This window comes from Sceloporus occidentalis, unplaced genomic scaffold (genome assembly GCF_023333645.1).
Source record: "Sceloporus occidentalis isolate IW3139 unplaced genomic scaffold, rSceOcc1.0.p SCAF_3, whole genome shotgun sequence".
Lineage (NCBI taxonomy): Eukaryota > Metazoa > Chordata > Lepidosauria > Squamata > Phrynosomatidae > Sceloporus > Sceloporus occidentalis.
Window position 1 is genome coordinate 131,076,717 of NW_028316983.1, and position 24,418 is coordinate 131,101,134.

The 24,418-nt window shown below is 39.8% G+C and overlaps 1 protein-coding gene across 6 annotated transcripts in view; it reads right to left on the bottom strand.

Moving 5' to 3' along the window:
• Positions 1-6,455: 6,455 nt before the first annotated feature.
• The window catches only part of CXXC5 (CXXC finger protein 5), a 78,688-nt gene continuing 60,725 nt past the window's right edge, over positions 6,456-24,418 (bottom strand). For 3 of the 6 annotated variants that reach the window (XM_089516303.1, XM_089516304.1, XM_089516305.1), the window contains 2 exons: positions 21,912-22,877; positions 6,456-7,396 (listed from right to left, as the gene is read on the bottom strand). In XM_089516303.1, the coding sequence (XP_089372429.1) occupies positions 7,352-7,396; positions 21,912-22,691 (825 nt within the window). In that variant the 5' untranslated portion in view covers positions 22,692-22,877 and the 3' untranslated portion in view covers positions 6,456-7,351. Of the gene's footprint in view, positions 7,397-12,321; positions 12,839-17,660; positions 17,713-21,911; positions 22,878-24,418 lie in introns of all 6 variants that reach the window. The other 3 variants (XR_016280532.1, XR_016280531.1, XM_089516307.1) reach the window with 3 other exon arrangements.

A 24,418-nucleotide genomic window follows, 5' to 3' on the forward strand; every position in this document is an offset into this window, starting at 1 on the left:
ACTGGGAAAAAACGACCTTTGGTTTGATGTATCTGGCTTAGCAAATAAAAACTTGGGAGCTTTTGTGTGTGCATTCAACTCATGTTTTAGGGCATCGGTTAGTCTGACTTTGTTAAAGAGGGTAGCCCTGCTTCTGTATCACTTATTTAGCCACAAAGCACGGTAGCTAAGTAGTGTCTCCTGGCCTGACTTCGCACCATCCTCACTTGTCAAACATCGGCCATTGTGAGCAACAGGGGTCTATTTCGCTGTTAATTGGTAAACATCTCAGTGACATTTCCATGTCTTCCCATGGGCGATCTCCAATCTCTGGTACAGCAGTCAGAAGCAGGACAATTCTCGCTCACACCGGAGATCGCTTGCTGAGGGCTGAGAACATCAGCTGCTGCTTCCTGGTTTACTCACAGTGGCTGCTGCCCAGTAACTGTGCATTAGAGGACTTTCACAGTTCCTACATATTGCCTAAACTAGTGACAACATAAGGATTATAAATACACGCCAGTCACAAATGCGTATCTCTAGATTATGCACTCCCAACTGCTTTAGTGAATTCCAGCCCATATATTTGATATTATAATTGCTGTTGTCTTGTGTGTAGTTTTATATTATTATATTATTAAATGCCAATGCCAGAATCATCCATGCCATGGTATTTCCATTTCAATGTATGGTTAGACAGTGAAGAAAGTTGACAGAAAGATGAGCTCATTTGAAATGTGGTGATGGAGAGTTCTGCAGACACCATTGTTGTTGCTGTTGTTGTTGTGTGCCTTCAAGTAGTTTCCATCTTATGGAGACCGTCATGGAGTTTTCTTGGCAAGTTTTGTTCAGAGGAAGTTCCCCTTTCCCTGAGGCTGAGAGCATGTGGCTTGCCCAAGATCACTCAGTGGGTTTCATGGCCAACCTGGGAATTGAACACCATGGACTGCCAAAAAGACAAATAAACAGTTCCCGGAGAAAATCAATCTGGAATTCACCTTTGAAGCCAAGATGACTAAACAGTCTACTGTACTTTAGGCATATAGTGAAATGATGTGACTCACTGGGGTCAAAATTACCATGCTGAGGAAAGTGGAAGGCAGTTTCATATATTACCTGGAGAAGGCTTCCTTGGATCAGGAAAGAAAAGAGTTCCAGAGGAGTCTGGTAGCAATTTTGTGACAGAAAGAGGACTTGGTTCATCCTAGACAGCACCCGCAGATTTGGAGGAGGAGACAAAGGCTCTGCACCCTGTTATGCATAAACAATTTAAAATGCAGGGAACAGAAACACCAGAGAGACACTCTTCTCCACCCTAAGTAAACTATGCTGAATTAATGAGGCCAGCAGGGATAATTTACTGCCAGCTATAAATGAGCTTAGCCAAGGCCATTCTGAGACTCCAGACAACAGATCCAGGTTCAGACTCCAAATTATCCTGGGGCATCAATGGCTGCTGCCTCTCTTTGTGTTTTCAAATGACTGTGGGATTGGAAAAACACCTGAGTACTCAGCCCTGCTTTTGTTTATTCTAGACTAAAAGGGAGACCAGTCAAATCCACTGATCTACCAGATATGTTAATCCTCTACTAACCACTGAAGATGCTTCAAAGTTTCATACAGTGGAAGGGTATTAAAGCTCAGTTGCTGGCAGATAGTTTTCATGCCAGAGATCCTGGTTTCAATCCTTCATATCCTTGGGGAAAAAGTGTGGTTAGCAGGTGGTGGGACTCCCCTCTACCTGAGACTTTGGAGTTCTGCTATTGGAAAAGACTATCTGGGCAAAATGGACAAACTGAGTTTGCATTAGTGGGAGTCTGTGGGTTTTGTGCAGGCAGAAAAAAGGTACACCGTACCATCAGCTACAAACCCTGTAGCACCTAGAGGCAACAGTCTGCAAGCTGTTGTGCAAACACACATTGGTGGTGTAGAATTACAACTGGATGCAGAACCAGACCTGGCTCTGGCGCATGCACAGTTGAGCATTTTTCTGGATGACTCCATTCCCACATCCAGTTATTCTTACTCAACTGCTGTGAGAAATCCAGACGTTTTCTGTTTCTGAAATATCACTTATTTAGTATGTCCAGTGCACGATTTTGCCAGTGGGAAGCTCTGAAACCTCCTACTCACACCAGAACTGTGATTGCCCTATGGGATGTAGCAGTGTGAATGACAGTCTTTGACATTTGCACTACTTTGCTGTAAACTGTTTTTTAAATATCTTTTAATATAAATAAATCTCTTTAGAGGCTCAGCACCTACCTGTTGCATGATTTATCTTCCTCTTAACAAAGGGAACACACCAGTATGGCTACCCATTCCTCAAGAAATGCCCTGCCATTTTACAGAACTTTTTATTTGTTTATTTTTTATTTTCCCCATCATATTTTAATAATATTTCCCATCATATTTTAAGCAGGCAAAGTGGAGAATTTGTGAAAATTCCAAAAGGCTCTCCACAAACTGGCTGAATGGGCAACAAAATAGGATTGATTCAGTGAACTTATTATTGCAAAACTACATGAAAAAATTATGTGAGCAGAGTACAAAGAAAATACTGCAATGGTAAGTTTGGTGTGCTGACACAACGAAACAGTAACATCAATAGATGAAAAATTATTAGGGGTTGGAAATAGAACTGCATGCCCTAGATGACAGGCATGGTCACATTTGCAATACCATTCAAATTGTCTCATATTAAAAGGATATTATAATCTGGGGGGAAATACTGCAAAATACCCACAATACTGCAGAACAAAACAAAACAAAACCCTCAAATGACAAATTAAAGAGGCCCTTTTAATTTAGAAAAAAAGTTAAAGAGGGAAAGGATAGGGTTTTATAAAATTATGGGTGGTGGGAGGAAGTGAGTAGACAGACATTGTTTCCCCTTTGGGGAAATGGGGAAAGAGAAATGAGGTTGTGTTCACAGATGGAGTGCACCCTCCTTTTCTTTCCCTTTGGAATCCAGATCAGGCATATCCCCCTCCTTTAGAGCATCCCCTTCAATTGGTGAACAGTGGTGGTGGCAGTCCTCCACAGAATCTGAGGGCTGCTGGCAAGGGAGGGAGTTTTGGATGAGGCACAAAGAGCTAGAGATAAGCACCCTGTGCCCCATCCAAAAAGAGACATATCTGCATATATATCATTAACAGCATGCCTACTCAGAGAGTGGTTTAAAGTTTAAGCCCTGCACAGTGCTTTGGGAAACATAGCTGCTTCAAAAATGGGTTAGAATAACACTCAGAACTGACAAAAAGTGGTCCAGACAATACAAGGTAACTGATGGAACTCATTGCCACATGACGTGGTGGTAAGAACCGGCATCAACAAAGGATTAGACATTCAAGCTGAGCAAGGCTCTATATTTAGAGATTGTCCATCTGATTACCATATGCTGGTAAGAGGTAGGGATGTCCATCACCTCCAAGGCCCTGCTTATGACTTCAAGAGGCTTCCAACTGTTCTTGAAATCAGGACACTGGGTTCCTCCACTAGCAAAGCTCTCTCTGTTACATGGGCAAAGAATGTCACACTTCCAGGAGCACAGCAGTGTCAGGTGCTAGCATCTTTTCATTTTGTTTGTGTACAAATACCTTCCACGCTATTAAGTAAGTTCATAGGGTTTCCCGCTCCTATGCCAATCAACAGGAGTTGAAAACTTACAACTGTTTATAATACATGGCACTGAGTTTTCAGCACAGTTCTTAGATAGGAGGAAACATCCAACATGTTTGGTTAGCAAGCAAAATCCTGGGCACTGCAAGCTAATATATCTGAGAGGTTTTGATTTCATTAGCCAAAGTTTCCATGACGAAGGCTGTATCTGAAGGGAAAAAAACAAGCATGTTTTGATACATTTCTTGTATCCCTTTACATATATTTCAGAGTAGGGTTAATATTTCAGGATGAAGATTATGAAATAAAGCCTTGGAGTAACTAGTTACAAATATCTAGACAGTTGCAATTAATTATGCTCCTCAGCAACTATGATATAACTATATAAAGTATAACCTGGGGGACATAATTTCATCCCCTTTGCAGAGTAATTGCAACTGCAATTGTTAAGAAATGTAACTATGTTTGTAATTAATAATTTGGGAATCTTTGACCTACAACTAATTATTACTTTTAAAGCTGCTTAGCCAAACTGGAAAGAAGAGGCTACCTAAATTTTAATCTGCAGAAACCAAAACATTGCCCAGTAAGTACTTTGAACGTATTGCCATTCACGATTTGAAAATCTCTAAGGGCATCTCACATCTGAAACTGTGATATGAGATGGAGAAAAGGGGATGTTAATGGCCTTGCTCTGTTCAAGAGGCTTATTAAGGAGATTTTAGAAACCTGTTGGTAGTTTAGTCTGCCAGCTTTATGATTCCATGAAAAACGTTTAGCATATTATTGCAAAATCTTGGACTTATCTGTTACAAATAGCAGGAGCAGTTTGAGAATTTCTTCTATACTGCTATGCTCCTGATTTAGTCTGTTTGAAAGTTGCTTGAGGTGACTCTGTTGTTTGGAGTTCTAAAATATGTATATTACAGACTGAAATAAATACTGTCACTAATTTTCTATCAAGTTGCAAGCTCTTTAGAATATGGAATATTCATTGAAATCTACCCTATCCTTTAGCCTGAGATGTGCAGGCTTGCAGCATAATAACAGATTTTAAAATATGCATGAAGATATTCTAAATTGTCTCAAGGAACTGGGAATTCGGAAATCTGCACATTTGTAGCACCACACATTGCCCACACATTTCTCAGCCTTCCTTCAGAAAATAGCACAAATTCTGCACTTGTTTAGCAGTTGCAGAAATCAGTGGCATGAAACAAGTTGCTTGCTAAAGTGGTTTAGCAAAACCAAAATTGGCCAGAGGAGCTGGGTGGTGGTAGTGTTGCATTGCTAGCAATTTGTATTGCTACTAATATAGTATATATTTCTCTTACACAGGGGTGGGAAACATGGCTTTTCACCTGCTATTGGCATGCAGTTCCCATGAGCCCTAGCCAGCATAGCCAATGGAAAGGGGCACAGCAGTCCAACATCACCTGGGTTATATCTCCCATGCCTACCTAATGCAATGGAGTTTATTCAAGTGGTCAGAGGATTGCCACTACTTAAACTGAACTCTGCTACTGTTAGCTACTACTGAGAGTTTTCCTCAGACAATGCTGTAAATTGGCATCTCTGGTGGCCTAAAGTTTTGTTTTTGTTCCTGTACACCAAGAGAACATAGAAGAGAGCGAACAAGAAGAACTCGGGAGTGGCAGCACAGTTGAAAGGTAATGAGTATTCCTGGATAGTCTTGAGATATAGATTTTCTCCATCATCATCTTACAAATCCAACCATATTTTGTACCTTCTTTGAACCAGTGAGATGTCTGTAGTAACTAAAGGACAATTTCAACACAAAATTGTTTTTATTGATCATTTCTCCCTTCATATGTTCAGTTTTAAAAGAATATATTCCATCTCTTAAGCATTCACCTAATAGTTTTATTGACAAAACAAAAGTTTAAATACAACCATATTTTTATGTTAATGAGAGTGCCTTGTCAGGTGCAAAATACCTAAAGTATCCAGTATGGTGGTCACTTTCAAAGAGAGAAAAAAATTTTAAACCCAACATCAGATTTGGAATGACATGTCATAATGGGCTGGCCAGGATATCTCTGTTATTTCCCATCCCTGTTAAGTGATTCACTGTATTTTGTGTTTTATACTCTAAAATGATTAATGACTTTATTACAATTCTCTACTGGAAAGAGACAACTAGGAACAGTCAAACTAGATTAGAGGGAGCTCAGTGAGAGCAGCTTTGAAAGAAAGCTGGACTGTGACCACAGTTCCAAATTCTACCCTTCCATTGCCAGTGCTGTATCTGGCAGCAACACTGAAGTTGTTTCTTTTACAGCCCTTTGCTGCTCATGTGGTTTAAGGCATATATGATCATGTAGCCTAAGACAGCTGTTCTTCCAATAAATTTACCAACATAAATGTTATCTTGATTTCCAATTCTAAACTTATTAGCTTTCTGCTAACAGCAAACACTCTAGTTACCAAAGGTTTGGCTGTTTTTGATTCCAGCTGATCAGCAGCTGTATTGGGTTGACATTCTGTACGCTATATACATACAGAACATGTTCAACTATCAGTAACGCTGGAAGATATTAGTTTCTGATTGTTCTGTTTGTATTATTAAAGATTTAAAACAGAGATTTAACAAAAACCTCAAAGAACTAAAACATCCCTCACTTTAAATCTCCTGATGTCATTCAATGCAAACACTGAAAATGTTGTATAGCCCAGGGGAAGGGGGGGCAGGAACAATCCAACATTTTTCAGAAGTCTTTTTTGGTGTATGGCATCCTCACCCATTCAGCACTCACTTCGGACAAAGCAAAAATGAAGATCCTGCATGCAACCAAAGTGGACAGAATAATAGAGATGTAAACCAGGAGACAAAACATGCTTTCATTTTTATTCACAAAACAGCTTGAGTTGCTAGAACATTACAAACAGCCTTTCAGTTAGTGATGGTGAGAAAGCAGGAGACAAGGGCTTTAAACAGAACAAAAATACTTGTTTTCAGTAGAGGTTCTGCAACAGGTTATATTTAATTTCCAGTAACGTTTTCAAATGGTTTCTAAAAGAGAATCATTGCAATTAGTTCTGGGTTTATTCTAGTGTGCAGTTTTTCCTGATCTAAACATAATAATTATTTTGCTTTACTTTAAAAAACTTGCCAGTTTTGCAGTACACTTTCACTTTTTAATACCAAACATCTTGCTGATTAAACCTTATCTTATGTGTATGGTTAGGGAAAGGGAGACTACTTTATTTTAAACATATTCTCATTTATAAACATGAAGTTGAGGCATTCTAGAAACTAGCCACACTATTTTTCTTTAATGATGGAAATTAATCAAACAAAAATATGAATGAGTAAACAGCTGTGCTAATTACAGTAGTGCTTATTAGTAACTAGATTTAAAAGGTTACTGTAAATTTACATTCTCTACACAAGAACTGCATCTTCCACACATAAACAACATCAACACCAAAACACAGGAAAATAATTTGATTGATTGTCCATATTCTATTACGTCTTGGTACTTTATGGATTCTTTTTTAAAAATTATTTGAAAAGCAGTTAATGTTTGTTTTACTAGTACTCAAAGATGTTAAACAAATGTCAAAAAAATGTTTAAAAAAAACAGGAATGAAATCTGTGAGAAAATATTTTTGGTTCTAAAGGAGACACAGGCGCATCCATTCATTTCCGCCAAAAAATTCCTTGCCTGAGACAACACAAGCAAGCAGTGACATTGCACTGGATGACAAAGCTTTGGGATTCTTGTTCCTATTGAAACCATCGGAATGCAGCACCTGTAGGAAGCATCACTTTCTGCAGAAACAGAAGAGAACAGAACAGGGACACATGATGAGGAGAAGAATAAGCCCTGAGCAGAGTTCAGCAGCTTGCCTCTTTTGAGGAACATCTAGAATAACACATCACAGTAGATGCCCCATCTTTCAGCTGGAGTGCTTCATGTTTCAGAGTTTGATCTAGCCATCTTATATATATGTCATTCCAATTACAGTCTTCTCTTCTCCCAATTTTTTCCACTTATAATTTTTGTCCAAGGAATTTTTATTCCTAGCACCCATATCTTCTTAGATATCAAGAACCTGATGATTTCTGGTAGAGCCCCTCATATCTTTGGTTCAGTCATTCAGATACACACAAATACCCTTCAAATTCTTGAAGAGGTGCTGGGAGAGAAGTGGTCTAATGTCTCTTTATGTGAACACAGTAGTAGTTCATAAGTGGCTGCTCTCTCAAAAGGTATGAGAGTAGAAATTTGTTCATCCTCTAACAGAATGAAGACACAATAGTTTTTCCACTTAGAAAAGGGTGAGTACCTAAGAACGTAGCACTTAGCATGTCAACATGCTCTGGACAAAATTCAAGGTACTGGAATCAGGTCATCTGTAATCTACTAAAATCACATGAGGATGCCATTTTGGGCACTCCAGTGGCACAACAAATGTACATGATAACAGTGGCCATCTTAGACTGAAATGAAAGAGATACAAGACTTTGCGGTGTTTGTATGTTTAGTATAAACTCATGATCTACCAAACAGTATCAGGCATACAGTAGTGTTCAGGTGGGAGACAGGGTGCCTGTTCCCATTACACAACTCTAGTGCTATGATTCTACTTTAACTACCATGGCAACACCCTATGGAATCTTGGTATTTGCAATCTAGGGACAAATATTTAGAATTCTATCTAGTACTTCACCAAGCTACAAACTTAAGGATCCCAAGGATGCAGCCATGGTAGTTAAATTGGAATTGCAGTACTATAACTGAGTAATGTGAAAGGGTCTAAGGATTTTTGATCAGTAGCAGAATCAACCTCACAAGTCCTTTGATCAAATTAATCTGTTCTTGGTCTTCCCTGAAGACTTCTTTTAGTAACCTAATGGGGATGGGTTTTTAATCAGGCAGGACTCAGAAACCCTAATGATTTCCTGCAAACTCTGATCTACCCTTATATTGTAATCTATTTTCTTTCCACCCTTGCCTAAGATAATCATGAGAGATGATGGCATACTATGGATTGAATTAAGGACAGATATTGGCTGGTATCTGTGCAGCAGTTATGAAATTGTAAGCTGGATTTATGATCTCAAAACTGCTGGGGATTCATGTTTGAAACAAACAGTTGTGGCAGGACCACAAGGGATCTCTTCAGTTGCTTGTTCTTGATATGCCCCATAACTGGGGGAGGGCTGCAGACATTATTCCACAGTATCCTGATCTGCAGCATCTTGGAAACATTTCAGTTGGGTGCTGCCAGACTGCAAAGATACGTTTGGGTGGGGTGGCATTGTCACATGTAACTACAGTGATGGAGCCTGTTCTCATAGCTATGTTGATGACACAGGATCTCGGACAGAGAATTTTATTGTGCTGGCCTAACAGACCCCATGAATAGACCCCATGTACATGTAATGTATCACGTTGGGGAAACCTCTGGGATGGCATGCCAATCTCTTCCAAGGGTATGAGCCCTGTTAAGAGGGGCTTTGATTTTACAATCTACGAGGGCAAACAGGAGAAAGGGAGAATGAGAGAAAGGGCTGGAGCAAAACTAGCTTTGGAAAATTACTTCATCATCTCTTCAATCAAACAAAACTCAACAGACAAAAGGAGTAATTACAAACCCTTTGACAGGAATATGGGCTTTGCTGAGGGAGGAGCTTTGCCGCTTTTGAAGTACTAAAATCCTCTGCTTTTGCTGGTGGCAGTAAAGTTCAATATCATTGGTTGGCATTTATTAATATTAATTAAGATGCATCTTAACCTAAGAGATGGGGAAGACAAGTATCACTAGAGATTGCTCCTCAACTGAACAATTCCTTTTGTACAAAAGTTTTGCAAAAATTGGAGCATATGTGTCTTCCACAGACATAGTAAGCCTTTCTTTTATTGACACTGTATGAGCGTGAGAGTTTTGCTTTCAATCTTACGTTTCTAGCTTTTAAAGTGGGGAGACCACAGCTAGACTGAAATTTTGCAACTTTGACTTTCAGTGCAAGTTGTAGTATTTGGAGGGAAAACAATATTCCTTCACAGTTCCAAGCTGGCCTGTCAAATAGTTCAGTTTGTGTCTCTTTGGTTCATTTGCCAAACACATAATTGGGAGGAAAGGTCCATGAAATTGCCACCAAAAAGTACAAACATGGAGTGTTTTTTTTAAAAAAAGATGGAGTGCCTATAGAAAGGCTCGAAACAGATGGACTGAACAGACTGGTGCAAGGCTGCGCCATGCGGTTTGCACCAGGAACGCAGTAACCACATGTGCATGGTCCCAGTCTAGGCTGCTGCCGCAGTCCTAAACCAGGCTGCTGGAAGGAGCAGATTCTATCCGTCCTTCTTGGCCCGGTTCTTTCTGGATGCCACAGGCTTGGTGCAGCTTCCAGCTGCATTCGAGGCATGCATAATCTGAATGCTATGTCTTGAATGAAGCCAGAATCCGTGTCATTTGGCCTGTGTGTTTCAGGTCTTTATAGTATTTCTAGAATTTCAAAGAGAATGATTCTTGTTGCAGTGGTGGCAAACAGCAATAATTTAAATCCATAGTGATGCCACATTCCTGTCTTGTGGTCAATATTGTTGTTTCACTGAAATGCTCCAGTCATTCTGCTCCTCAAAGTGTTACACCACGCTTTGAGGTCTAGGAAAAACTAGGATTCTTTTCAATGACTAAAGAGATCTTTATAGATTAGGTAACATCTCTTATGATTTCACTTTGAGCAAACTGCAGTAATGTAAAATAATTCATTGCACAAAATGCTCAGGATAAAATGGCATCACATACTAAACGTTCTTTAAAAATCCTCTCTTCTTTTACAGCTGCTGTTTTATTTTTCCAGCTTCTTCAGTACAAAAATAATCATTTTTAAAATAATTATTGCAGTGGAGTGGATAAAAGCCCACTTGAAAGAGCATACCTTAAATTAATGTGTCATGTACAATTCAAAATTTGGCTTAGTCAACAGGCTGTTTCACAGCACACAATTATAGAGCTATATTCCATTTTAACTTCCACGGTTGCATCATATAGAATCTTGGGAGTTTCTAGTTTGGTGAGGCACCAGAGTTTCCTGGCTGAGAATTATAAATGCCTCTCCTTAATGTTGCAGTGAAGTGGAATCATAGTGCTATAATTTTTAGTGTGGAAGAGCCCAATGTAATATGACACTATAAATAGGACTACAGTCAAAACCTGAACTCTAAGCTGTTTTCATTGAGAAACACCAGCTGAAGCAGTGGACACCTTCTTTATGTACCATTCAAAAATAAAACAGAGGTGAAGAAGGACAGCTAGACATTCAAAACATAATTGGAGTGAAGAAACTCCTGCATCTAAAAAATAAACATTCAGAATGTGGCAAATGCAGCATTGGAAACACCTTGGCCACACACAGGGCAGCTGACTGTTTTTACCCCCAAAACTACCAAGCCACCATAAAAACAATAACTGATCAATTCAAATATATTCAAAGATTTCACAGGCAGGCAGTTTAAGCCTGTTAAACTAACGGCCTCATCCTATGCATTTTAAAATGGATGTTAGACTGAAGTCAGTGGAAGATACTGCTTAAGGCAGTTAGGTCCATAGCCTAGAACTAGTATTTACAGTTTTAAAATAATTTGATCCGATTTGTCCAAAAATCCCACATTTCTGCTACACATATCAGGGAACCTCCTAACCAGGGGCCCACTCGAATTACATAATCACAGCATGATGATTCCACTTTAAATGCCATGGCTGCATCCTATGGAATCCTGGGATTTGCAGTTACAAACACCTATGGAAATCCTACTGATTCAATGGGCCTACACTTGTCACAGTTACAATTGGATTTAAGTCAAAGTCTCTAGGTTGCTGGCTATCATGTGTATCTACTTGGTTGCAAACCTGAGGCAAGGAAAGATTTTTTATTTTCCACTGAGCAAAGAACAGTTATGACAACTTGTTCTTTAGCTGAAAATCCTGCTGTGAGCTCTTCTCTTGACTTACAGTGGGGCACCATTCTTTCACAGTGAATCAAGACCCTTACAGGTTCCTTGTACCTACTGAGGTTAGCCTGACCTAGCACTGCTATATACATATATATAGTTGTTACGGTAGTGGAAATGAATCACTTCTTAACCTTCAGCAGCTTGCCTTAATGGTGGGGAGTTCATGGGGGGAGCAAAATGGCCCTTTGAGAAAGTCATTCCTTAAATTTTATTAAAAATGAGGTACTACAGATACTCTGCCAACTGCTATCTCTACCCTTCACTGTTCCAATACAATGTCACTGACTCCCTCAACCTTCTGCTGTGCCTAATGAACAATAAAGTGCCAGACACCTACCAAATCAAATGTAGAAATTGACAAGCACTTTTTCCACTTCAACTGGCTAAACAACACCTATTTCCTTCACAAGGTCTTCCTTGGCTTCTTGTTGTCCATGAATCTCCAAGTGAATCCTGCACTTCAATACACTTTTACACAGCTAGCACACCATAGAAATCAGAGCACTGCTAAAATTAGAAGCAGGCCACCTACTCAGCTCCTTTGGTATAAATGGTAAATAGATGCAAGTTTTGAAATCTCTTTGCACTCTGCAAAATATTCTGAATAACACCCAGTGCACCTTTCCCCAACCTGGCTCCCTTCAGATCTTTTTGACTACAACTGCCATCACCCTACTCATTGTGGCCAATGAAGAGGAGCATGCAGTCCAAAACATTTGGAAGGACTCACCTTCTAGTCTATACAGAAACATTCATTATCTCTTAAAGATGTCTATCAAAGAGGATGTCTACTTGGAAGATGGACCAACTAGGAAAAATGATGAAATTCAAGTTCAAAGGTAGTATGCTTCTTAATTCCTCTCAGTTCTCTGATGCCCCATTTGCAAGATGCAGAGACATCTGGTTGGCTCTTGTTGAAAATACAATATTGGATTAGATGGACCTTAGGTATGACCCAGCAAGGATAATTTGTGGGTTTGGAGCCCTGGTGGCGCAGTGGTTAAATGCCTGTACTGCAGCCATTCACTCAAAACCATAAGGTTGCGAGTTCAATCCCAGCTATGAGAGCTCAAGCTTGACTCAGGCTTGCATCCTTCCGAGGTCGCTAAAATGAGTACCCAGCAGCTTGTTGGGGGCAATTAGTTCACAGTCGTAAACCGCTTAGACACTGTTAGTTCAGTATGAAGTGGTATATAAAAATGAAGCTGTTTGGAGGTTTGTGTAGAGGGAAGAAGAACCTAGATAAACTAGAAAATTGGGCAGAAATTAATAAAATGAAATTCAATAGAGACAAATACAATAGTCTACATTTAGGCCACAAAAAACAAATGCACAGATTCTGCACAGGTTAGGCCTCATCTAAAATACTGAATTCACTCCCGAGATTCCACAGGATGGAACCATGGCAGCTGAAGTGGAACCACAGTTCTATAATCGTATTGTGTGAAACCACCCCAGGTAAATTTTGTTTAAAACCAAAAAACAGAGAACTGAGATTTTCTGGAATATCTTTATCATTATGCATTCCGTTTTAACAAAGAAGCAACCATATCTGATGATATTCCAAGTTTCATACAAAAAGAAGAAGAAGAAGAAGAAGATATTTCTCTGTCCCAAGGGAATTACAGTCTAAAAGAGACAACACAGAACAGAGGAAGCATAGTTACAATTAGGAACAAATCCTGAAGTGTGGCTAGGGCAAAGGAATCAACAAGAGAAGAATTTGAAGGGAGAGAAGGTAGCACCACATAAGAATGTGTTTATTAAAGGAGATGAGATGCCAACAGTCTGAAAAAAATTACTTCTGCAGACCACAATGCCTCAAATTCCTCCAGTCAACCTAGGCAGTGGACAGTGTTCATGCTGTCTTGGGTATTTGGGAAGCTGTAACCCAAACTGAACATTCTGTGTTTTCAACAATAGCCCAAAGATTTGAGGAAGGATGTCATATGGTATCAACAGCACAACTAAATAAACTGTGCACTTGTGTTTTGGATAGAAGTGAACAGGCAGGGAAAGATCAAAAGACAGTTGCAGTAAGTGAGGTGGGGAATGACCTGAGCATGAGGAGACAAAGAGGCAGAATCTGTCAACACAATGTGTTTGGCTGGGAGATGTAGGGAGAGAAGGAAGAGGAAGAAAACCAAGACTTAAGTATGGTTAATAAAGTGGGTGGCAATGGCTATGAAAAGTGATCAAGGAGAGGTGAGGATGGGGTGAGGTTAAGGACATATAGAAGAGTTTATTATACATAGGAGTGTGGCACATAATTGGTAATGCACTGTTGCAATGCTCTCTGGAAACAGACAGAAATACTCTTAAGCATACTACTTGGAAAATGTTGTTACTTTGTGAGAAAAGCTGGATAATTCAACACCTACCATGAGAAGTTAGGAACTGTACTTAGTACTCCCTGTAATGTCCAGCTCAGCAGACTTATCTTCATGATAACATAGATATTTCAGAGCTTGGAAGAAATGACTGCTTCATTTTATTCTAAAACAGTCAGTTATTATCAGCTAATATATTTTAACTGCAATGGCTCCATCCTATGAAATCCTTGTGTTTACAGTTTGGTGGGTTGCTTAAGACTTCTCTATTGAAGCTCTAGGGCTGCAGTTCAAAATAATGTGCTACAGAAATCTGGCAAAGAATTTTGCCTCTGTAAACTACAAATCCCAGGATCTGTCTGAACTGAGCCAGGCCAGTTAACGTGTAAACCAACTGACATAACTAGCTAGTGTAGATCCACTCAAGACACTGGATAGGTCAATTCTTTGGTTTGTAAGCAGGCATTTACACTGACCTTTCCTGACAAATACCTAATAGCCAACTGATCAAAAAGCAGTTACTCCCTTTTCAAGTTATATACTAGATGATACACCATGCAACAATGGAGAGAACTGCTGCATTTAGTACTTGTCTTTTTAAAAATGGCTTTAAACAGATATGTTTTTGCTCACCTATGCATGTAATGCTGTACTTGATTAAATGTGCTCTTCTACATACTGTTGAAAGAATGGAGGCTCTCCACCTTTCCATTGCATCTGGACACTCTTCAGGACATGGGGCACATCCTACATATTTATATTGACCTTGGGAAGTATGAAAAAATCTAGTGTGGAGTCACTTCCCTTCCATCTAATAACTGACTACATATTCTTTCATGGAGTGCTGATATCCCTCTAGATCATCTTAACTGACAACAGCAGTAACATCTGTGACAAAATGTAGGTCTGTGACTCTAACGTTTTAGCTGACCCAGTAAAGGTATCACTGTTTTGTAAGTTTGGGATTTTGTTGTATTTTGCTGCAGGGCCAACATAGCTATTCCTGAATATGTTTGATGGTATCAAGGTTTTCATCCTTGATATTATACTTTCCATCTCACCTTCAGTGTTTTACACCTCATCACACTTCCCTCTTCCCTCTGTTTCCTTTCCAAGGAAGCTACATGAAGCAAACTGTCCATCTGAGCTGAAACTTAGAAATGCAGAAATAGGCCAATTTCCAGCTCTTCTCGGGTTGCCTTGGGTCATGCCTAGAGAACCTCAGACTTCAGGAGGACCTCAAAGTACACTATTTTGCTTATTTTAAGTGGTAGAAAAGCTTTTTCAGAAGCTCTAATGAGCTAGGAGTCAAAACAAGTAGCTATTTAGAGCAGAGAACGCTTTACAGTGAGGTGGTAGCAGATCCTGAAATCTGAGAGACAGCTTAAATCTGAGCAACACTGAGGCATGATCCACTGAGTCTGTATGCCATGCTAATGGATGGGAGCAGATTCCCGTGACTTCTCCTCAGATGGAACTTACTTAAACACAAAGCAAATTTGAATCACTACAGATTCTGCATAGTGATTTCAGTCACCATAGGGAAAAGCCTAATTTACATTATTAGTTGGTTAACAATGCAGTTGAGATGCATGGGATGGAGTATGTGTTTTTGGGCAGAGGATTGAGAACAAGGCGCCCCAAGGAAATAATTAGCAGGCATTGCCAATTTCTCTAATGATCACGGTGTGTAAGAGAGAGAAAACACCCTTTAAATGGGATGAAGGGCAAGATAACAGATTATGAGGCATCATATAGCAAGAAGAGATCAGGAGACCTGACAATTACCTGAATGAAATTACTGGTTCATGTCCCATGTATTCTGGTTGTCTATTTCACTATTCTCTCAGCACATGTGTATGCGATGTATCTTTCCTTTTCTCTGAGTGGCTATAGTTAAAACCAGGCCAGAAGTACATATATCATTTTTGTATCTATTATTTCAAGTAGGCTTTAAGTATTATGGCACAGAGCTGGGATCCCTTCATGGTATGTGGTGGGGAAAAGGGGAGGGTATTGTTAGGTAAGTCACTAGGAGGCCATATTATAGGCCCCATATTCATTAGCTCAAGGCTGGATGAATGGTTTAACAATAGCCGTTCCCTTTCCACCCAAATTGTTGTGGCCACGAAGACCCACAATGGAACTCTCAAAGGAATACCTGCTGTTTTCCAAGGCGTAAGTGTTTCCCAGTGGGCTACCCCAGCCATATTCTGTCCAGTTTTATGACCTCCATTTCTTATTGACACCATCAGGGTGAGCAACTCCCAGGTGTTGGAGGGTACACATCACACTCTCCAGGAACATGGAAGGCTGCACTTCCCCTATTTGCCTTTTCCACAAATTTGGGGTCTCTGAAATTTCTTTTGCTTCTAAATGCCCCACAATGCTCCTGAGATCTTGGTGCAGAGAGAACTACAGCCCATTTTAACTAATTTGGGGGCAATTTTTTGAGCTCTTGCCAGCTTCAGGCCTGTCTGGACCTTTCTTCCTGGTCAGTGACTTCATGTTTGGGAAAAGAAATACCATTTGGGCTTTTAAAAGTTAAGCCCTGCCTGGAGGGCCAGAAATGTGGTGAAAAGGCCCCCATCATGAACCCCAGAGGCATGCAGAGACATTGAGACTACTGGAGGTGCAAAAGCTATACCCAGTTTGGGATAAAGGAGTTTGGTGAGCCTTGGGACTCTATGAATCTCATTCTTACTGCTTCCATTCCTATACGTGCAACAACAACAACAACAAAATACATTCACTTCCCAGGCAGGATCACTGAAACCTCTGAAACACTCAAAGACTTTTCGTGGGCCCAAAGACTTCACATGGCCAACCACTTATGGGAAACGTTCAATTTGGGACTGGGTGTACTATCACTTTATGGAAGAGTGAGAAGAGGACACAGGGTTGCTCTTTCAGATGGCACCTTTGCATCTACTGAGGGTCTGATTTTGACTGCAAACTCACTGTTTTGTTCTTTTTAATACTAAAAATGCAGTTGAGGAAAACATGAGAAGTGTTAGAGATACACTAGCAGAATTGTCAGAAGGTAATGAGTGAGAGCTCAAAAGTATTAGGCAAAACTATGATAGAAGAAATCTTTAATAATAATATGCAATTTTTCATTGCTATTTGTCTTTCTGGTATCCCTCTCAAGTGACTAGCTCTGAAAATTCCCTAGACAACTTGTTTCACTAGCCAAATGAGTTTATTTTGTAGTTGAAATCCCACTGCCCACCTCCCCAGCATCATCCTTCAACAGTATGACAATTTTACTTGTAACATAAGCCAAAATATCTATTTGCTGTTCAAGGTAACCATTATGAAAAAGAGGCTCCTGTCTCCTTAAGCAGTTTAACCATATGTCTATTTCATCTGTAGAAAATCCAGTTGTGTTAGCTCCTAAGTAAATGCAAAGAATTGCAGCCTTAAAAATAAAATAAGACTAAAAACAAAAAATATCATTTTTACATTTATTTATCTCATAGCAATTAAGTCTTAACTTAGAACAGGCCTGCCACTACTTGACTGGTGCTTGTTCTAACTCACAGATTTACAACAGATTTGTTCCAAATTGAACAGGACCCATCATATAAATGTCTGAGTTAATCACAGAACAGAAAACAAATCAAGAAGCGGGGCCATTCACAGGTTTGCTGTGTCACTTGACTTTCCACAAACTCCCATAATGCAACACAGAAAATGGGAAAAATTCAAGCTAATATGCATTGTGCAGTCTACTCACTTTGGGTCTCTTTAGAAGGGACGGACTTTTCCTTCTCCCCTTTTCCAGATCACTGACTCAGCAAATTAGAACAAGAATATAATTTAGCATTACAGCAGAATTTGAAAGATACCAGTCCCCCATATCTCTAGCACCCAGATCAACCCTCCTCCCTCCTCAAAGGTTGCATTCCAATTGGATGCTAATTGAAAAAGTTTGACTGTAGCTAATAAGAATGTAAGTTATCATACTCTCCGTACGATACAGCACTTGCCTCAATTCGTACCATGATGTCTACAGCCATCTCTGACTAGAAATTACCTTTGAAAGAAACATATCCCACTGCCTTGCAATCATGTAAACAGTAGTTTTTTTAGAAGCTGCACAACTCAGAGAGATGTATAATAACATCCCAAATCCACAAAACAGTGATACCTTTGGGCCAACCAAAATGCACAAAATACATGTTACAAGCTTTTGATGCTCTACTGGCTTCTTCATCAGGCAAAGGTGTTAATATTGCATAGGAGAAAAAAAATTATGACAATGTTAGCCACAAGCCTGAATTTTGTCAAGATGTAGCTGTTCCAGTACAGGTGCTATGGAGGGACATATATGTAGGCAGGACCCTCCTCCTTCTGCCTACCTACATGAATGTCCTTGCATAACATCTGAACTGAGAAAAGCTACATTATGACAAAATGCAGGCTTGTGGCTACACTGTCATTTTTTTCTCCTGTATGATTTTTAATACCTTTCCTTGATGAAGAATGCAGTGGCTCTTCAAAAGCTTGTAACATGTATTTTATGCATTTCCTAATAAAGGTGTCACTATTTTGTGGATTTCGGATGCTTTTGTACTTTGTTACCTGGCCATCACAGCTATCCCTGGATATGTAACCCAGAAAAAGGAGTCACAATCCAGATATGGAATGTGCATTTTCAAAGACAGGTGATGCACACTCCTTCCACCCCCATCATAATCAAACATTGATCAAGGCAGGAAAACTGACTAAGGCAGATGCAAAAAAACTCACTTTGCACCATTCAAAGAAAGAATCTAGCTTACATGCTAATGGAAGCAGATGACTTTGCTTTTTGTTTCTCAATAACTGGGGTTTAAAGTGGGCCATGTTTTTCACCTCCTTGTTGGGCTCCCTTGTTTTACTGATCACCTTTGACAATAGCAAAGAGACCTACAGCAATCTCATCTGCATTAGCTGCAGAGCTGGGTTTTAAAAGTGCATGCCCATTCTTTGGACTGGAATCTGATAACTTTACAGCTCAGGAATAACCAAAGCACCAAGTGATTGGCTGAATTAGTTCAGTTGTATGTGTACAACAATCCTCAAACAAGGCTATATTGTTTACATGCTAGAGAATGTGAGAAATGCATGCTACATAGCTGCTCCTATAGAAAAACAGGTTTCGGGGCTGAAATGTGGAGCTGAGAAGTGCTTAAACCTTTCCACAGCATTTTACTTACTTCCTGTTATTTTCTAATCTTACAAGCTCCCAAATGCATTTTTTTGTCCTTGTGCCACAGACATCGGCAGGCTCACAAGTGAGAGGAACAGCTAAAGGGGAAGAGAATGGAGGTCCAGGGAGAAATCTGAAGGGGTGGGAAAGGTTTTGCCCATTCTTAATTATGAATGTCCAATTCTGGAAGTTTATAATTCTTCCCCAAAATTTCTGCTTTGCTCTCTGCAAATTATTGTGTAATGTTGAAAATATATTCATTCTCCTCCAGAAAAATGTGTAGAACATCAGAATAAGTAACTGAGAATGTACAGTAGCTATTGAGTAAACTGTGTTGCAAAATAGCCTCCACCTAATAACCCCTTTTGGCAGCTCTAAAATGAGGAGTAACCAACCCATAGCACTGTTCATCTGGATAAATCATCACAGTAAAATCTATATTTTGTCTTAGTCTGCATCTGTACTGCTGATATAATGCAGTGTGACACCACCTAAACTGCTATGTCTCAATGCTATAGAGTTCTGGAAATTGTAGTTTTGTGAGACATTTAGCTTTCTCTGACAGAGAGCTCTGATGCTACAACAAATTACAATTCCCAGAATTCCACAGCACTGAGCCATGGCAGTTCAAGTGATATCAAACAGCATTATTTCTGCATTGCAGCCCCAGAAGACTAAATATTCCTAGCAATTTTGTTTACTGGCAACATTTATGTCCCTACCTTCTCGGCTGCTGTTTCAGGCTCATCTGATTAATCAAGCCCTGTTCTCGCATTTGAGGTCTTCAATGACACACTTGTCATGACATCACTGTGTTTAGAAACAAGCCCTTCAAATGACTATTGGAGCTGCTCTCTGCTTAGGCTCCAGTGATCCTTACTAAGTCAGATCCCACTGACAAGAAATCTTTGCCAAAATAATAGCTATGGTCATCAGTTTTCATAAATCTCAGCCAACAGGCAAGAAGGGTCAATGGTGTGAGATTACCATTACCCCTCTCAAAGATGTTAAAATAAAATTTCACTCTATTTAATGTGGGTGGGGGGGGGGGGTCGTCTCAACATAAAAATGATAATAGTTATGTGGAGACCCTAGTCCATGACATTAATATTCCACATACTCTTTGCTCAATAAGGTATGTTTCAAAGCATTCAGGTAGCATCTTGAGTCTTACAAACTATTATGGAGTGCTCTAGATAACAGAAACATGTCTATTAACCAACACCAATGGTCTAAATGGACCGAAGACCATTAGAGCAAATGCTTTGCATGCAAAAGCTCCTAGGATCAAGCTCTTTCATTTTGAGTTAAAAGGATTTTGAATAAATTAGCTATAACAAATTCTGCCTGTAATCTTGAAGAGTCACAGACAATAATGAACTAGGTAACTTTATCTCAGGCTCAAGCAACTTTATGTCAATCTAAAATAGTAAAAAAAAATCTTAACTGGCCAGTGAAGATCACTAGAAAGACCCTCTGAAGTCAGCAAATTCTGGATTTTGGATGGCCATGTTGTCTCATACATCATGTTGAGCAATGCAGAAAGATTATTAATACTGTATTTTTTAAGTACACAAACTTTGCTTCCTAGCTGTTTAATGTAAATTGATGGCTGGCCATTTATTAGTCTTACATTCTTGAATGGGAAGGGCATTTGGGTCTATTTCTAACAAAAAGCATCTGAAGTGGTACACCTGTATCTGTACTATACCAGTTCTGACTTCCAACACTCTGCAATGAAGAGAAATGCACACACACCTGACATATTCAGACTTGGTGTGGTACAGGGATAACACTGCAATCCTATGTACTTCATTTGAACTGTAAAGTGAGTTCAGCAAAGATTAACCCCAAGAAAAGAGTACAGGACTGCAGTTTAAACAACTAAGCAATGTATCAGGAGATCCTTGATTCACATGTTCTCTTCCTCTGAGTTACTCTCACTCTCTGATTCAGCCCTCCATCTGCAATTTCAAAATAATATTGACCTATCTTACAGAATAGTAAGGATTGCAACAAGATAATACATGTGAATCATTTAGAACTTTCAAAAGCACTATATACAGCATTATAACTATTAACAGAAAACTAGCATCATCAGGGGGAAATTTAAGCTAGTTTCCATCTCTTTGAAATGTTATTTTGCATGTGCAGCAATAGTCTCCCTGCCCACCCTTGCAGAGAAACATTCAATCATATAAACCCCCAGATGGAGTCTGAGATAGTATAGTCCAGACACAGACTGGCCACTTTATCAGCTGTTTGTAAAACATGAACATAAGGATTTAAGAGAGCTACTCATAGCACCACACAAAGGAAGGCCAATTTGAGACAGTTGCATTTCCAATTACACTCGTCCCCCGGGTTACGAAATTAATTCGTTCCGGCGCCATTTTCGTAACCCGGGGGACTTTCGTTAGCCGAATCCCCATAGGCGCTAATGGGGAAAAGCCGCGGCTCCGCCGCGGCTCCATTTAAAACAGCGCCGGCTTTTTTTCGCAAGCCGGGGAAACCTTCGTAACCCGGAAATAATTAATTAATTTTTTTTTTTTCGTATCCCGGGATTTTCGTATCGCGGCGCGTTCGTATCCCGGGGTACCAGTGTACTAATAACTCTGTATACCTGTTAGGTTTAAAAAGACTGGAGCCATGTGGAATATAAAAGGTAAGCACTAGTGACAGATACAAACCCCTGACACTTCCACATCCAGTATTCATAAATTGTTACTGTGGTTCCACACAGAGCAGCTGGGGAGGGGGGTGTTATTAAGCTGCTTGACCAAAACCAATTACCTCCAGTGCAGCAGAAGGCTTCTTTTTAAGTTCCTCACATTTTCGGAATTTGCAAATCTGGTGCCCAGTTTTACGATTTCTACAACTGCTGCACTGCTCACAGTTTATCCGTCTTCTGCAAGGAGGACACATGCCACATCGTTTCCTTTTCTTTTTCCCTGAATTGATGGCAGACGCCAATTCATTCTGCATTGGGTACTCTGCTAAGCCAGCCATATGGAGTGCACTCTCTGCCAGAAATACGCCAGCAGGGGTCATAATGAAAAGGCCAGGGTTGATAGGAAAAGCCCCCAGGTAAGGAAAATCAGATGGGCTGTTCATTGTCTCAGCAGCCGACACAGCTTCCATGTCTGAGATACCCGTCCCGTGGTCATTAGACAAGGGAATGTGCTCCTGGACAACTCTTTTGAGAAGCTCCGTAGACTGAGCAAACTGTTGCAAGATGTTCTGTCCTTCTGAAGAAAGATCTGATTTGCCCAGCATGTCAGCGATGGTTTTGTGCTTTGAGGTAGAATTGCTTTTATCCATGGTTGCTTCATTGCCGTTGGCTATAGGGGCACCTTTCTCTGAATGTTCACTTAATGAGCTGGTGCTACCAAAAGTAGAGTAGTGGGAAAGCGGTCGGGACTTCTTAAGACTTTTGTTCAAAGGTTCACTTATTATCCCACTTTTGTTTCTCCTTTCCAAATTAACTGAGGGCTGAGTGTTATCTGGGCTGTTGCTTTTTTCCAATAAGTCTGGCTTAATACCAGTGACTTGATGAGAGCCAGGATCCGACATCTTTGTTGTTTGGTTGTTTATTTAACAAGGACAGATAAAGGAACAAGCCCACTCAGTGTAGAAAACAATTAACCACAATACTATGAACACCAATCACCCAAAAATGGATAGGGGTGAGGTGTGTGTTCAGTGCAACTTCAGGACCATTGCAACATGTCTTGCAGGTTTCATATATAACACACGGCTCTGAAAGTTAAAAAAAAGGAAAGAAATTAGTGACACGTTAATAATTCCTAAAGCAAAAGTAATGGCTTGTGTTGGCTTTCATTTAAGCCTCCCTCACAAGATAAAATGAACTGTAATGACATACAGACATACACACACATTCCTTCATTTTGACTTGTTTCTTATAATTCAGAACTTGTGGCACTTCGTCTGATAGCTTCAATGCACTGCTTGAAAACATACTGCCACACAGACACAACCAACTGGGAATCTAAATACTGCTAGATATGAACACATGAGAAATAAAGCAAATACCAGTCATTAGATCTGCATCATTCCCTCCTCTGTAGATATTTAGGAATGTCCTTTCTCTCTGTGTGTGTGTGTGTGTGTGTGTGTGTGTGTGTGTGCGCGCGCGCTACCTCCCTGTCTGCATGTCACTTGTCGACCTATGGTGATCCCATTAATTTCATAGGGTTTTCTTAGGCAAGGAATACCCAGAGGTTGCCAGTCCGTCTGAAATATAGCCTACAGCACTGTATCAATATTTGGATATCTGAAATATACAATGAAGTAGTACTGAGCTAAAAGAGATCTGGCCTGATCCTGAAATAGTTTAAAGGTGCCACTTCGGAAAGTGTAGTTCCAAAGTGGCATTTTTCTATCTTCAATTTCCATCTCTGCACACCATTAAAAACACAAGTTTTAAACAATGGCATGAGTGATTCATAAATATTTGCTCATTGCCATATTATACTGTATGTAGATTTGTGGGTTTACTGTTTATTATTGTTCAGTTAAGTGGAAAATAGTTTCATCTGATACACAGGAATGGATGTAGGTCAGAAGTAAAGCATTTGAGTTAAAAAGGTTTCAAGTTCAATCCCTAGCATCTCCAGATAGGACTTAGAAACAGCCACTGCCACTAGGCCCTAGAAAAAATTATGCTTTGGATCACAACTCCAAGAACCACCGCCTACCACACCGTCAACATGGCCAGTAGCTTTTCCAACAACTGGGACATATTTAGTGAGGCAGGAAGCTGCATTTCCAAAGGGCAGGAAGGCCGTATTCCAATTCCAAAATAAGCAGGAGACATTACATTCTTGATGGCTATTGATCTTGTGATTTTGAAACAATACCCCAGCACTAACACGATGATGTTCTATTTCTACAACAGAACAGTTCAAAGTCTAAAAACCTAGGGACCTCTCTGGTTGTTGAGGGGGAAACCAGAAATATGTGAGCTTCTTCATTCTCAAAACAAAAACAACTCAATTTCTCTTGCAGACTAATATCAAGAACAGGGAGCTGGTCTGCCAATAGTAGCACTACATAATATGTACAAAAGTTATTCACATTTGCATTACTTTTTATTCTTCTCTATGTTTTTAAATCAGAAATCAGGCATGCAATGAAGCCACTTGTGCATGTGGAGGATCAAAGGTAATTCAAAACAGCGCTGTATTCAAAAACAAGCCTTGTCATTGTAGAGAACCTTTCATGGATGCTATCTGAGAAGAAGCATACTGGACAACTACTGCAGATGACATAACATCTGA